The sequence below is a fragment of the Poecilia latipinna genome, unplaced genomic scaffold (genome assembly GCF_001443285.1).
Source record: "Poecilia latipinna isolate Pla-1442-1.1 unplaced genomic scaffold, P_latipinna-1.0 Scaffold1438, whole genome shotgun sequence".
Lineage (NCBI taxonomy): Eukaryota > Metazoa > Chordata > Actinopteri > Cyprinodontiformes > Poeciliidae > Poecilia > Poecilia latipinna.
The window spans coordinates 1-15,387 of NW_015114054.1; the positions used below are offsets into that span (position 1 = coordinate 1).

Consider the following 15,387-nt stretch of genomic DNA (forward strand, 5'->3'; position numbering starts at 1 on the left):
AAAAAAATGTTCGAAAAAAATTGCCCTTCAAAAACCAAAACTGTGATTAATCAATAAAGTGGATTGATCGCCCAGCCCTACCTGATCACATGCTGAAAACAGTGACAGTTCTCCCTAAGCTGCTTCCTGGAGGATCCGGTCCTCTTCAGCTGATCAGTGCCAATGTTCTGGTTCCTCACCACGTGTGAATCAGCTGCAGCACCCTGACAGCTTGACGTCTGTGTCACAACGGTGGTAAATATTACACTGTAACTCCATATTGTACTGCAGGATGTCTCCTGCTGCCTGTTTCTGGCCTAAATGACCTGAAAATTCAGCTTCATTTACCAAAATAAATCAGCTAAATGACTGAATTATTAACACTTTTTAAATACATCTGAATAGGTTTAGTAAACCAATGGAAAATCTTGTTTAAGTCGAAATAAAATCCATTAAAATATTTGTAAGCATAAGTTTACATACAATTAATCTACATAATATGTTGCACTTAGTGAATGAGTTCCTGAATGCATAAACCTTTTAGTATTACTCTCATTTATTTTTACGGCAGGGCCTCCAGAGCCTAAAGTGGTTCTTAATAACTTGGCTAAAAATGATTAAGAACCAATTTATGAAGATTGATATAATTTTAAAAATGTACATTGATTGAAATTCAAATGTATGACACTAAAAGTAACAATAATACATTTTATAATCTGTTTTCTTGTCATTTTGTTTACATAATTTTCCATAGAAGGAAATGTATCCATCTTCTTTTTGCAGAAGTTTTACGTTTTTCTTTATTTAAGAAACTAAAAACAAAAATTATTTTCAATATCTACCATTTCTCAACAAAAACTCTAAATTTTATCTATTCAACAGGTCATTTTACATTTGCAGCTCTAGATTTTAATAAGCAGGACTGAAGACAAAAATGGTTTTTCAGGTGCTAAAGGTTACAAACTGAGTGGATATGAATAATTATGATTTATTTTGTTGATGTAAACCTATAGTTTGTACAGAATAGAGTGTTAGATTTGAACAATTTATCTTGAACTACTGAAATCTGAAACTTCCTCAGCTTATCCATTCTCAGTTATGTCATTAAAAACAATTTCAGCAGGAATATAAACTCAGTTTGACACTCCGGTAAAACTTGGAGTGACTCACTGAGTGACAGGAAACATCTGACTGAAGGTGTCCCGTCACTAAACCATGTCAAACGTTCTTTTAAACCCGCTCCGGGTTCTTGAAATTTCGGTTTCGACCCAGTCAGTGTATCATCAGCCGTTGAGTTTTAAGCTAGCTAGCACAACACGCACAGTAAACAGGATCAAAACAGACAGAAACGGAGTTAACGTCGTTTACACTTTCTGCCCACAGACCTCGAAAGTTTGTCTCCTCCTCTCGGTTTAAGTGTTGTGGTCCAAGTGGGGAGTCAGAGCCGAATAAGCCGATGAAGTGGGCAACTTTCCCGAAGAGCAGCTAGCCGCTCAATGCTAATACGTGAGCAACGCGGAAAGAGACGGTGAGTGGAAATCACACTGAAACCTTTACCCCGGATATATTGGAGCACGGAAATTCAGCAATAAAAAAAATTATTTAAAATATTTTTAAAAAAAGATTATGTCAAATACACCTTGAATTATGATGTATTAGTCTAAATTTAAAAACAATAAGTCGACTTTTAACACAAGAAAAAAATATTTTTAATTAAAAAATAAATCTAAGTATGACTGCTGTTGTAGTTAATGGTAATTTGAGTAATTACCGATATAAATACCCAACCAACACGCACATGTGGCAGACAATAGAAGAGTAGCAGCCAGGGCTGGATTCACAAGAATGCGGGCCCCTGGGCTGGGGCCATTTTGGTGCCCAAACCACTGAGGGAAAATTATTTTACTAATGCAAATTAAAGTACATTAATAGGTAGTCTACACATCAGCAGGTGTGAATTGATGTATTGCAAGTTAAAGGGGTAGTATTGTGTAAAATTTGCTTTTTGAGCTTTAGATCATGTTATAACGTTACTCCCTCATCAAAAACATACCTGGAGTGTTGCCTTGATTCTTTGCATGAAAAGTAATTTCATCTCCCATGGGAACCATTCAGCTGCACAAAACGCCTGGGTGGACCTAACATCACCTTCAGGAACTGCAGTTTCCAAGCTTCTGCCTTCAGGCGCGCCTATTCAGCTCCTTCAGACTAGTCACCAGCAATTAGCAAACACATCGTGGAACTGCGCATCTTCTGAGCTCATTACAGGAGCTACTTCTCAGTGCAACACTGGTAAAAACATTGTTAAAGAGTTAAAAGATGTTGATATGACTTCCTGAAGGCTTAGTTTTAGAAAGAGCAGGAGTTTTTAAAGAGACAAAGTTCCAATTTCAAGGCATTAAATCAGGAAGTACAATTTCTTTTAAGTCATATTGATATACAGCATTTTATAAGAACTGAAGGTAACAAGTCACTTGATGGGATAAATAAACCACCACACACAGGATACTATTGAAAATGGCATTTTACACTAAGTGCTTGTTGGACTTGCCCAACAATGATACATCGATCCAAAGCTCCAAGTCAGCTGGAGAAAGGTTTTAAGATGTATGCCTCAGAACATTAACTTTAGCTTATGTTAGTAGGCAAAATTCTCGGATGTTTTTCTTGTAAAAATGTGCTATTTAAGTATCTTATCATTCTAATACAATTCTAATTATAATACAATATTTGTTTACCATATTTTGTATTTATTTTTCAAATATTATGTGTTTATTGTCGTTAGCATCAAACAGAGTACCGGGGGAGATCGGGCTTTTTGCTTCCCAAGCATGAGGAAGCACAACAAGCCCCATAGCTTAAAAGTAGGGCATCACTGGTAATTGTCAGAGTTCGAGTTCAGTTGACTGTTCAGGTCCAAAGTTGTTGCTTTTAGAAAAGTATGGCCGTGATCCTTAAGGTCTCCGTGTTATTTAGTTTTATTACTTTTGCATGCTTCTTGTGAAGCAGGACGGTGTTTACAGCAGTGTGTACAGGCGGATCACTTGCTCGGCTGTCTGGCTCTGGTCTGCTTTCTCATTCCCAAACATTCGCTCTTTCAGGCTGAAAACGGAAGTTATTCCACGGAAATAACACAGGACGGCTCCTTTATTTACCATCCGCCTCCCCCGGTAGTTTTAGGCTGAAGAAGCTGATTCGGAGCGAAGTGAAGGCTGCAAACTTTGCTGTGCCGCGTTAGCTTTAACTGGTAGCGACAAATATTTACAAGCCGCCATCTTCTTAATTAAGGATCGCTTGGAAATCCATGAAAACTTAAAAGCCCACTATGTTCGGAAGATAGCAATGTTCATAGTATTGCTTTATTTGCGTCTGAAATACGACTTTGTCTTTTCTAGCTGTCACAGTAACTCAAAGCGGAAACAAGAAAGCCGGATTTCGCTCATGCGGATGTGACGTCAACGCCGTGCGTGCAAAGAGCCCACCGTGGTGTTTTCTTTATAAGTAATATATTTCAGACAAGTTGAATTATACAGTGGTTCATGAGTAAGTTTGCAGTGTTGAATATGTTTTTAACTGGTATTGTTAACGTTGTGCATTTTAATGTTTAATGTTACAATTGCTAACTGCTGCCAACTGCTCATTGGGAGCTATTACTCTGTTGTATGTTTAGGGTTATTTATTGTATTTTATTTAATGTATGGGAAGAAGCCGCTGGACTGATAACTACCAACTTGATTTTTCTGTTTTGTTAGAATAAATACAGCGAACCTCAGTGTGTGTCATGAAGTCAACCTACTGGACCCGAGATGGACATAGAAGGGTTCTATGCTCGTACCAAGGAGCCCAATTTCATATTCCACTGATAAGAAAATGAGTATTAAGTATTTCTATCTAAAAATTAAATTTCATAAGCAGAAACCACAGCTAAATCAGTAGTTGTCATTCACAATTTACAATAACAAATAGTCTTCAACAAACGCATTCAAGAATTTTTTCCCCAAAGAAACAAAACCAAACATTTATTTTAATCTTAAAACATTTATTTTTGTAATAATTTGTCCTTTTTTTCCTTTTTGCATAAGTGCAAAAAATGCACCCAAAACAGCCACCTGAGGGAAGTCTACATCTTTAAATAAAAAACAAGCAAAGTGTACATTTATAGTACAAAATTCTCTTTTTTAAAAAAATTGCACAGTTTGTGTATAATATATATATATATATATATATTTATATATATTATATATATTCATAATCTCCATTTTAAACAAACTTTAAAGGCTCAGAAAGTAAACAAAAATTCACCAAATGAAAAATAAAAACATTTTTTCCCTAGAATTTAAAGCTGAGAAAAATTTAAACCCTGTTTTTTTTCCATTTGCATCCACCATAAATATACATATTTAAATGCAAGTCTCTTTACATATAAGTCTCTGTGCTAGTGTTTCACCAGACAATCAAAATTATTGCGAAGTAGTTTAGATCTACTATAAAACATGGGTGTAGGGGAAGGTGGGGGATAAAAGTTTCTTTCTGCTCAATATTTCTTAAATTATGCGAGAGAAAAAAAAAAGAAAAATATCTTTTAAACTCTTTAAAATTTTCTGGAGTCTCTGTTTTCATAAAAGATTTCTATCTCAAACTGTGTTATTTCAACATTCCTAACAAACAATCCAGTATTGCATTGAGCAAGAACACTTATTTCCCTGACTTTTTTTTTTTTTTTTTTTTTTTTGTGGTTTCTGAACTTTACACCATGCCACACCGCCACAGGGAGGCGGTCAGCGTCGATAGGGGTGGAAGCCCTGTACGTTGTGGTTCTGCCCCCTGCCGAACGCGCTGGCGGCAGGCTGGGGAGCGGCGGCCGGCTGTGCTGTGGGGGCTCCGTACGAAGCGGCCGGCTGGCTGGGGTCTCCAAAGCTGTGGCCGAAGGCTGTCAGGTCCTGACCGTACGCTAAAAACAGAAAGATAATAGTAAGAACCTGGAGGAGGTTTAGCAAAACTCCTTTAAAACTGCTACGTAAAACCAAACAAAGCAAAAAATTAAAGGAAAAAATCCACCATTCCCCCTCTTACAGCTATATGATTCCCTTTGTTAAAGTATTTTTGAATTTTAATTTTGTTGGAAGAAAATATTTTATAGCTACACCTTGCTTTAAAGGAAAAATTCATACTTTGCACTGTTTAGTACTTCTTTTGGATAATAACTGCTTCTTAAGCTGCATTCAGTCCAACCGTGATTTGGGCATCAGGGGCGTCTGAGTGAAGCGGATATCCCGCCCACAAAAATTACAGCCAACAGACTGGTTAGTGCTCCGTTTGTGCCATTAAAATATTCGTTTGTGTTGCTTTGGTTTCTGAGATTTTTTTAAGTCAGGCCCCCCCATCTTGCTCCAAAACAAACCAAAGTGGGCTTTTAGTACTTTGTGCTGCACGTTTGAAGCGTTTCGAGCATTCAACTCACGTCCAATGCGGCAGACGCTGGAACGTTTGACGCCGGACGTGGAGCGTCAACCAATCAGAGAGACTCCACTACCTAACATTATGGCCTGCCGTTGGCGTTCTGCTAGGAGATACAGACACCGATGCTAGTTAGAACGCCGGTCGTCAAACTGGCTCGGTCAGACGAAAATAGCGCTAAAGTGACGCTCGTCAGCGCCCAGCTAGGCTGTGAATCGCAAACTCAACACCTCCGAATTATTTGGTGAATTCAAACACGGCGCAGAGGAGCCCGACGAAGACATTCTTCTGCTTCCAGTAAATAAAGGCCAAGGCGCTCTCTCAATATTTCATCCGCCATTGCTCAAAGTAACCAGTAGAGGGGGGAAAAAGTCAAGAGGCTCCCCCCAATATCACCTGTCGTTTGCGGTGCGACCAGAGCAAAAAATGTCAGGCGTCTGACTTCAAACTGCACTGTTCCAACTTGAGGCATTCTTGAGCGCAGCGTAGCTCAACACACAAACTCTTACTAAGTATTTTTAGTGTAATTTCTAGTGTGAGTGTCTTAGTATACTTGAAACAAGGCAAAACTAACCTACAAGTAACTTTTCAGCAAGATATAGAGGCTTGTTTTAAGTACATATTTCCTTAATATTGATGAAAACAAACTTGTTTCATTGGTAGATTATTTCACTTGTGACATTTTCCCCATTTTTAAAACTTATTTGCCAAAAGAAAGTACTTTTTCATCAATATTAAGGAATTGTGTACTTAAAACAAACTCCTATTTCTTGCTGAAAAGTTACTTTTTTAGTTAGTTTGAATTGTACCGAGATATTTTCTCTAGACCAAAATTACTTGGTAAGATTTTGTGTTTTTGCAATGAAGCGCTTAAAAAGTTGTTTATTGGTAATAAATAAGTATTTTTTGGTGTTTGGAAAAATGAGTTGGTTCAAAAACCTCCAGATTAAGTCACATTCAAGGATACTACACCTTTATTTAGCAGTACATTAAGAAATTATGTTATTAGCTGATTGACTAGTTGGGCTATCTGCTCTGGTTGCTCGCCTGCATTGAGCTACTTAACGGACTACAATAAGTAGCTATAAAACTGCCTGTTTTATGACCAGAAATTTTTCCAAAGTAACCAATTTTGTTTCTTGTCATAGAGGGGAAGTGTAAAAGCTCTCTTTCAGCCAGCTGATCAACGGTGCACAGCAACAAGAGGGTAAAGGGGTTGGACACAAACTCCACAAAGGTTTAACTGCCATGAGTTTTTTAGCCTCAGAAATGAGGCTTGATCTGTTATTTTCTGATCATTATGTCAGTTCAACATGCAGATGCTTGTACAGCCTGAGAAGCAAGCAAACTGATAAATGGTGCTTAAAGGTGGGTCTGGTTTTTTCACACACCACCACTGCTGATCGAGCTTTTCTGATCAGTACATCACAACATGCAAAAGATCATGCGGTTCTAAATTTAAGGTTGTAATTTTAGAGTCTCGTAAGGATCAGTATGATACATATTTTTGGTAAATAAAACCTCATTAATTGAAAATTATACAGTTACAGATCCGTTAAAAAAACACCGACAGATTTCTGCTGTTTTTACCGTTGTGTCACAAATGTTTCTAATGAAAAGCATTTTAAAGAACATGAGGAAAAACAAAAAGCAGTTTTCAAATGACTGTTTCAAAAAAGCTATCCAAACCAACATGGCCATATGAGAACAAGAAACTCCTATAAAATGATGAATCTACTGAATAACCAAATGCTAGTTTCTGTTTTGCAAGTAACACACCTATAATAAAACCTGCCTGACGACATGAAGTAGGTTAAAAGGTCTCAAACAATAACATGCCCTGTTCTAAAGAAATTCAAGAAAATATGAGGAACAAAGCCACTTGTATTTAGAGGTGACCTATTATGTTTCCTTGAACAGGTTAGGTTACATCTATTGACAATACAAATCATGTTAATTTTTTCACAGATAACGAGAATTTACCCGATTGAGTATTTTAAGTTCCTTTCAGCTGTTTTAAGGTGTCTTGTCACTGCTAGCCACGCCCCAACTCAATGTTTACACTCATTTAGTGTAAAATGGCTGCAAACAGGTGCACAATTATACAACCGTACATCTTTGAAAAGCAGAAGTAGAGCCTCCTGCACAAACAACGGGAATGCAGCAAATGGTTTCTGGATGGCAAGTCAACAACAAAACACTCGTCTTTTCTAGCACCCATTGTTCAGTGCATACAGCGGTAAAACCAGCTGACCAAATGTGCTGGAGCTCAGCTTCGGTTGCTAGGTTACGAGGTTTGGTTTGACTGAGGTTGCCAGGTCTGGTGGTCAATACTTTTTCACTGGGCACTATATTGTTCTGGATGGCTTTAAATCATTATCTAAAAACAACATTTTGTATTTATTCAGGTAATCTCTGTCTCATTTCCAAAATGTCTGAAACATTTTAAAACAAGAAAAAACAAAAAATACAAAAAGGAGATTTCTGTAAGAGGTAAAAACCTTTCAACTTCACTGGAGGTATGACCAGAGGTGATTATGTTTTTAAACAAATTATTCCATCTCTTTGCCTGATTAATTATTCATTTTACCCCCCAAAACGGTTTATATTTATGTAGAGGAGTAGTGCATAACTTATTTTCATTTTGGGCAAAATCAGAATCAAGAATTTCCTCAAAGGGCCGGATGTTTGTTATAGCAAAATGTGTTGATAAAACAACACACTAACAAGCTGATAAATATGAATAAATATCCTTTTCTGCATTCCATCAGTAGTTCTTGAAATGAAATACTGAACATATTTTCACATTGATGTTATTTGACAATATACACATAAAACTGCTTTAATTTGATTGATAAAATAACATTTAAGCACATTTTTTTTACTTGAAAGAGTCTCTAGGGTCACATAAATGGTTTTGAGTTTGACATGTGATGTAGAGCTGTTAATATTTTTATTTTAAAATAACCTAAACATTTAAAAAAGGTGGATTTTTCCCAAAATTGTCAAAAATTGCATTTTAATGAGATATTTAAGTAGAAAGTTTCACCTAAATTAGAGCAATAAGTTTTTTTTTTTTTTTTGCTGTTTTGATGTAAAATGTGTGGAGTGTCTTGTATAGTATGCATAACACATTTCTAATTGATTTAGGCACTGGATGGCACCATTTCCCTGCAAAAACAGAAGGGAAACACAGGAACTACTAAGAAAGGAAACTCCCGGAGGAGATGGTTCAGACCAAGGCCTGAATGTCAGTTTTGGTTCCCAAATTGGTGGCCAGATTTTCAGAGTTTAGGTATTTTCCTGTCCTGGCAGCATCCAGTTCAAAACAAGAGTGAAGCTATTAAAACATTTCTAAAAAAGATCTAAACAACTTGAGTGGAAAGATGAGGGAGAGAAAAAGAGAGGAAGAAATGCACAAATAGCAGAATACAAGACTTTTTTTTTTTTTTTTTGGAAGAATGATCCCAACAGGACCATCAGAGAGAGAAGAATCTGTGAGAAACTCAGATTTACTGGTATGCTGGTCTCCTTTCAATCTTCTTTCCTTTCTCACCCCTTTAGCTACAATTAGAGACAGTAGATGGGGGGGAAAAAACGATGGGTGAATGGACTGCTGATGCATAGAGACAACTGAACCATGAACAAAATCTCTGACAATTAGATCATCCTTTTAGAAATCAGCAAAGCAATGCAGACAGTCAACAACAAAAAAGGAGGACATGTTCATCTTGGTATAGTCAAACCACAGCCACTGATTTGAGCTAAACTAGCCAATTCGATGTAAATGTCTTTCAAATCCAGCCAGCTGTCATGTCAACAATAGCCGGGCTTAACTATACAAGAAGGCACGCGGTAATTTGTATGTACATGCAAAAATGTACATGCAAAATACAACACACACAAAGCCAAACAATCAAGCTGCAGCTCTGTAAGAACTAAAGTAGTGAAGAAAATAAATGCTTCTTTTTGTTGGAAAAGACGATGCTGGCACCTACCTGCACTATATCCTCCCTGCTCATCCTGACCATAACTGTGAGAAGGACGCGTTGGTCCGTAGGCAGAGGGGTCCTGAGGGTAGTTACCCAGCCCTATCAGGGAGATGAGGAGACCAGGTTGACTGAACCCAGATTGTGCTGGCTGACTACCTTATTATAGTTCCCTCACTGACTGTGTACATCTATGCTCACTCACTGGCTCCGCGTTTTACTCTGCTCTACCTTTCTGCATCGTCCGCTGGTTAAGAAGGACTGAAAATCATGCCAAAACTAAGTGTTCGGGGTCGCTATCTAAATAAATATCTTACGTTAAAGATAAATGTTTAAGGTTTTGCTGTGAATAGCCAGTGGGAAATTATCTTTGTGTGGTTTCATTTCAAATTTATCTGTTTTAGCCATTTGAAAAAACTGCAGTTTACGATGCAAATGCTTGTCATGACGTATTTCTACCACTTGGGGGCAGGCTAACGTACATTCAACAAGACTTTGAGCTTCTTTTTGCCTGTTTGTGCAGCTTTTTACCCTTCCACACTTACAGAAAACATCAATTATAATAAACCAGGCTGTAATTTAGATAAAAAATATCAAACTGTTCACTGCAGCTGTAAAATGTGTTCTTGATAAAGCAACTTTCTTCATAAACAAGATTGTTCATTTGGCTTGAAATGACACGCATAGAAATCTTTCTGTGATTTTCTCTACAGATTAATCTAAACATCTTAAATAATTAATGTTTGTAGCTAAAATTAGATTTAACAAATTACCTGCATTTCAGTATATTTGAACCTAAATTAAACGTTAATTTAACTCAGTAATTTAATTTAAAATTAAATATTATATAGATTTTACATGCAGAGTGAGGCATTTCCTGTTTTTAACAAAATTTCTTAGGATTATGGCTCAAAGCAAATGAAAACTTAAACTTCAGTTTCTCAGAAAATGTGATAATTATTGCCAAAACAATCATGGGCTGTTCCTGTGACTAACAGACAGTCCTTGACTCTCTCCACAAAGAAGTTAAGGTGCAAATGGTTGTTGCTAAGAAGGCTCACCATTTACAGAATGCTTGAAATGCTTGAAAGCATGTCAATTGAAAGTTGAGTGGAAGGAAAAAATGTGATAAAATGTCAACACTCAACAGAGGTAACTGCAGGCTTGAGAAGATTGTGAACGAAAACCCATTCAATAGTTCGTGTGAGATTCAAACCCTTGAATCAAATCAACTTACAAGATACTAGGAATATTTATTTCTTTGTGTTAAAGGGGCGACATTATCTACATTTCAGGCACGTAGTGCCATCTGAAAGCAGTTATAAAAAAGTTGTACATCAATCAAACATGAAGGAATTTGACTTTGCAATTTAATGCCTTGAAATTGGGCCTCTGTCTCTTTAAGAAGCTCCTACTCTTTCTCCGCCTCCAGGAAGTCATCACAACGTTCCTCCATTTCTGCGCTGAGAAGTAGCTTTTATAAAATATTATTAATTTTAAAAATAACACTGAGTTCAACTTTAGATTTTTAAATGTCTAAACTTATCAATTATATTCTAATTTATTAACATTGTGAGAAAAATATCCAAGAATTAGTCAAAATTGACTATTTGGGATCTCTGTAGAGATTAATTTAGATTTGATCTTAATCTCTATTACCCTATTTAAAAAAAAGGTAAGATGTGGTAATGGGTGAGCATTTGGCCAATATTAACTTGACCAAAAACAAGGGAAAAGTATCTGGTCTGTTTCTAAACAGACCAGATCCTGGTCTGTTCTTTCATAAACAGTTAACATGAATGTTTAGTGAGTAAATGTGTGTAAAATTGGAAAAAACACTAAAAATAAAATGAAGAACTCATTCAAGGAGGTTTTAAACTCTTATTTAGGGATTTCGTTGCTGAAAATATTTAACATGCATCCCCACTGGCTTAATCCTGACTAAACCTTCATCACTTCTCCTGAGCCAAACACAAACTAAACAAAACCCTTACAAATAAATAATGTTAGCTCCACTGCTAGCTACTCTTTTCTACAAACGGTTAAGGACTTAACATCAACAGCACCACATCACACAAAAAGTCTAGTAGTTTCTACCAGGTCTGCAAACATTTGAAGCAAAAAAGGTGAATGGGACGCCCAGCACAAGCAGGAAACACTGAACAAGATGGACACCTGCCATGACTGACAGCGGTCACATGACTGCTCCAAACATGAACTCAGCAGATTCAAGCAGCTGAAAGCCAAGAGTGAAAATAGACAGAAAACCGAAGCTTCCTCTACATTAACGTCTTTTATCCGGCTGCGTTTATGTCACTATGGTTGTTTTCACTGCATTTCCGTTTATTTTAAAGCTGAATAAATGTTGGCTTTTCAGGTAACTACAGCTACTGCATTGTCGTCTTTAAAAAAGAAAATAATCAAGAAGTAGGGATTTTAATTCCCTATATATCTGCATAAATGCTTACTGTAATGTAAGCAGTTTACTACTTTATAAAAGATTAATGTAACTTTCCATCCCACAACTCTACACGTCTAGCAAAATTTTTTATTTTTATAGATACACCAATTGACCAGAAATTAGATCCTTGTTCATTAGAAGCATCAAAACTAAAATTTCCCACAGTTTTCAGTCTATAAATGCATCACAATATGTGCTTTGAAGCTCTTTTTAAGCTTTTGAAATGTTATTTGCTTTGATAAATGCATAAATGAGGAGAACCTTGCAATTTTGGTTCAAAACTAGTACCTCTAATCCAAAAATCTGCAACTTTTTAATTACAGGCCAGTAAAATAAAACTTGGTTAGAGCTGCAAATGTCACGACTTTTTAAAAAAAGATAACTTACAATTTTAGAAATTTGTTGTCAGTTTTAAAGAGCTACCATTTTACTTCAATTTTTAAGGTTTGAAATAAAGGTAAACACACAATTTAGCAATTTTCAAAATCAAAAAGCACAGATTCCACAGATTTAGCTTTACCCGATACAAATTCTGCAAAAAATAAAAAATAAAACATAAAAAAATTAAGTGTACGTTAATGCTATGTTCCCAATTTATTGCATTTTAGGCAATATAACGTTTATTTTCTCATTTAAACAGAACTGAATAGTTATTTGCATGTTTAATACATTTCCAATGTTGCATAAAAAGGCATAAACGGCTAAATAAAAACTCTCTAGAAGGTGCCAAATTTTTTATCTGATTAAATCGTCAAAATAATCGATTACCAGAATAATAGTTCCAGCCCTATACTTTGCTAAGAAAGCGAAATTAATCAGAAATTTTATTAAAAAAAGGTGACATTGTCATGCAAGTGCCCTTCTAAAACAACCATGCCAAGATTAGGGTTAGAGAGGGAGAAGGTGGAAGAGTTAATATAAAAAGTGGTAGAATTGGGATCAAATCACAAATCCAGCACACAGAGCATGAAGAAGCCCTTAAAAAAATAAAAAACAAAACACATTGCAAGGCAGGATGATCTAATTCAAACCCAACTAAGACCTACCAATCTTTAAAAACCAAAGCACTGCCCAGCTGTGACAGAAATTATTGCCGAGGACTTCTGGAAAACGTCAGCAGCGTCTCCACAGCAGAGCCAGAGGTGTTCATGTACGCAGAAAGCATGTATGGATGTCCAAGCTAAATGGGACCAAAGAGCAAGCTCCTGCTGCTGTAATGAACTCAGATGTTGCACCAGGTTGGAGTGTATTTGGGAAGATGTGCAGGACTCAAAGGAATGATTAAAAACACAACAATAAATCAAAAAGGTACAGAAAACGTGCAGGACACTCCCTTCCTTCCTTCAGGCTTTTCTTACCATACTGGCTGTAAGGAAAATCAGGCTGCCCTGTGGGAGCCTTGCTCAAGTCCTGAGTTGGCGTGGTTGCGGGGGCAAAGCCCAGCGTTGCCGTTCCCGGTGTGGTGGGAGGAGGAGGAACCTGCGGAGCGTACTGGTCTGCCTGGGGTGTGCCGAAACTGTAACCTGTAGGAGAAGATCAGACAACCGCAGTGAGCCGCCTACAGAGAGCCGTTTGTTTCAATGTAAACAAACATCTCCAGTTAAATAAACCTGGAAGGAAACAAATAATAGACCATTTTATTCTGAAGTTTTATCTTCTCAAAATTGTTCTCACAATTTTGAGAAGATGTATCCCAGGATACGTCCAAAGAGAATTCACACATCAATACGTTTTAAATAATTAATTCTCTGGTTTGTTGAAGTTATTTTAAAGATTTGTTGAACATCATTTACAAAACATTAACATAACTACCGTCAAAAACACGTGCCAACATGAGCTGGGTTCGTAAACTTCTCCCAACTCCCAGGTAAGTTTTTCAAAACTTTTCTAGCACCAGATTTTAGAGGTAAAAACAATAAAATTTACTAAAAAAGGAAAAAAAAAAAGAGTTTCTATTCACTATTAGGTACAATTTATTACTGAAATGTCTCACACTCTGTACACCTGACTGGACTGAGAATTACTAATACATAAAAAAAACCTCTCCAATTTCAATACCGTTAAAGTAAAAAATATAAGCCAATATTTATTTCATTTACAAAAATCAAAAAGTCACTATTAAAAATAACACAAACAATCCAAATAAATAGTATTGAGGTAAATAATGTTCCTGCTCAGAGTAAATGCTTCAACACAATATAAAAAGGAAATTAGAAACAAATATCACAAAAAAATACTGTTTTCTGACATTTAGCAAGTAGAAATAATTTTTGTGATTATTATTGACGTAAAACAATAAAAGTTTGGTCTGATTTAACTTCAAACTGTGAAAAAAGTGCCTTTTTATTAGGTGTATGAAAGTATCTGGTTTCAACTGTAAAAATAATTTTCAAAATTTAGGCTTTTAGTAATACGTTAGATAATTGCACTTTATTACAAAACTGATTGCTTGATTATCAAGCACCTTGAAAACCTTGAGAGCACTGAAATTCAAGCTTTTCAAGGATTTCCAGCACAGGTACGAACCCTGTGCGAGTCAGTAATCCTTTATGGTTATTCCAGCTGCATTTAATTTATTTCTGAGTCTGCAAGTCATGCTGTCCTCTGATAAGACGAAGGTTACTCCCTTACAGCAGCTTAACACACACCCTCCTTCACTCCCATGGTTTAACAAGTAATAAAACGTTCTGGTCCAAAATTATTCAAATATGACTTTAAATCTACAAAAACACAATAAAAAGTAAGGCTATAAAATTTTATATACAAAGTTGAAACCAAAGTGGGAAAGTTTTATTGAGAAAAACTAAATACATCCCGTAAGTCAACAGTTTATAGAGCAACATTTAGCAGAAAAATACTTAGTGAATTTCTGTGTGACTTTATCAGCCTCACACATCGTGAAGGAGTTTTGACTCAGATTATATGCAGTCAGGACATAAAAACAGTTTTAACAAATATGTTAAATAAATTACTTATGTTTTTTGTATATTTGTTAAAAGTGTTGCCATGTTGTAACAGTTAATATGTGAAAAGATCGATCTCCTCCACCTCCTTCCTGACTACGGAGAATTAATCAATCGCCTTCTGAAGAAATACACCACCGACCAAAATCAGCCAATCAGAGCTAGGAGGGTCTTAACGCTGTAAATCAACCTCATGTACTCGCTGCTCTACGTGCTAATGGTGAGAAACAACTTAAAGTCATAGGAATACTGTTTATCCACCGTCATCGGTGGCCATGTTACGTAGTCTGAGCATTCACAACAGGCTATGTTAGCTGCAGCGTAGCAGAGCGAAAAGGAGAGATGAGCAGCGCCACACGGAGGGTGATTGACAGCGCTAAGACCCTCCTCCTGGCTCTGACTGGTTGTTTCTAGAGAAGAGCTCGATTTTTCACAGGTTGTCTTAAACTATCAGTTTCAACAAATATGTAAAGACATTTTTATAAAAGTTGCAGCTTTAAGGTTAGACTTGGTAAGCGACTTAGTAGCTCAGATCACT

At 36.4% G+C, this 15,387-nt stretch overlaps 1 protein-coding gene across 4 annotated transcripts in view; it reads right to left on the reverse strand.

The window, feature by feature from the left end:
* Window positions 1–4,658: 4,658 nt before the first annotated feature.
* The window catches only part of dazap1 (DAZ associated protein 1), a 33,369-nt gene continuing 22,640 nt past the window's right edge, over window positions 4,659–15,387 (reverse strand). The window contains exons 11-14 of one of the 4 annotated variants that reach the window (XM_015057148.1): window positions 13,245–13,409; window positions 9,435–9,527; window positions 8,953–9,000; window positions 4,659–4,930 (exon numbers count right to left, since the gene is read on the reverse strand). In XM_015057148.1, coding sequence (XP_014912634.1) covers window positions 4,758–4,930; window positions 8,953–9,000; window positions 9,435–9,527; window positions 13,245–13,409 — 479 coding nt within the window. In that variant the 3' untranslated portion in view covers window positions 4,659–4,757. Of the gene's footprint in view, window positions 4,931–8,952; window positions 9,001–9,434; window positions 9,528–12,932; window positions 13,098–13,244; window positions 13,410–15,387 lie in introns of those variants that run through there. The other 3 variants (XM_015057149.1, XR_001428010.1, XM_015057150.1) reach the window with 3 other exon arrangements.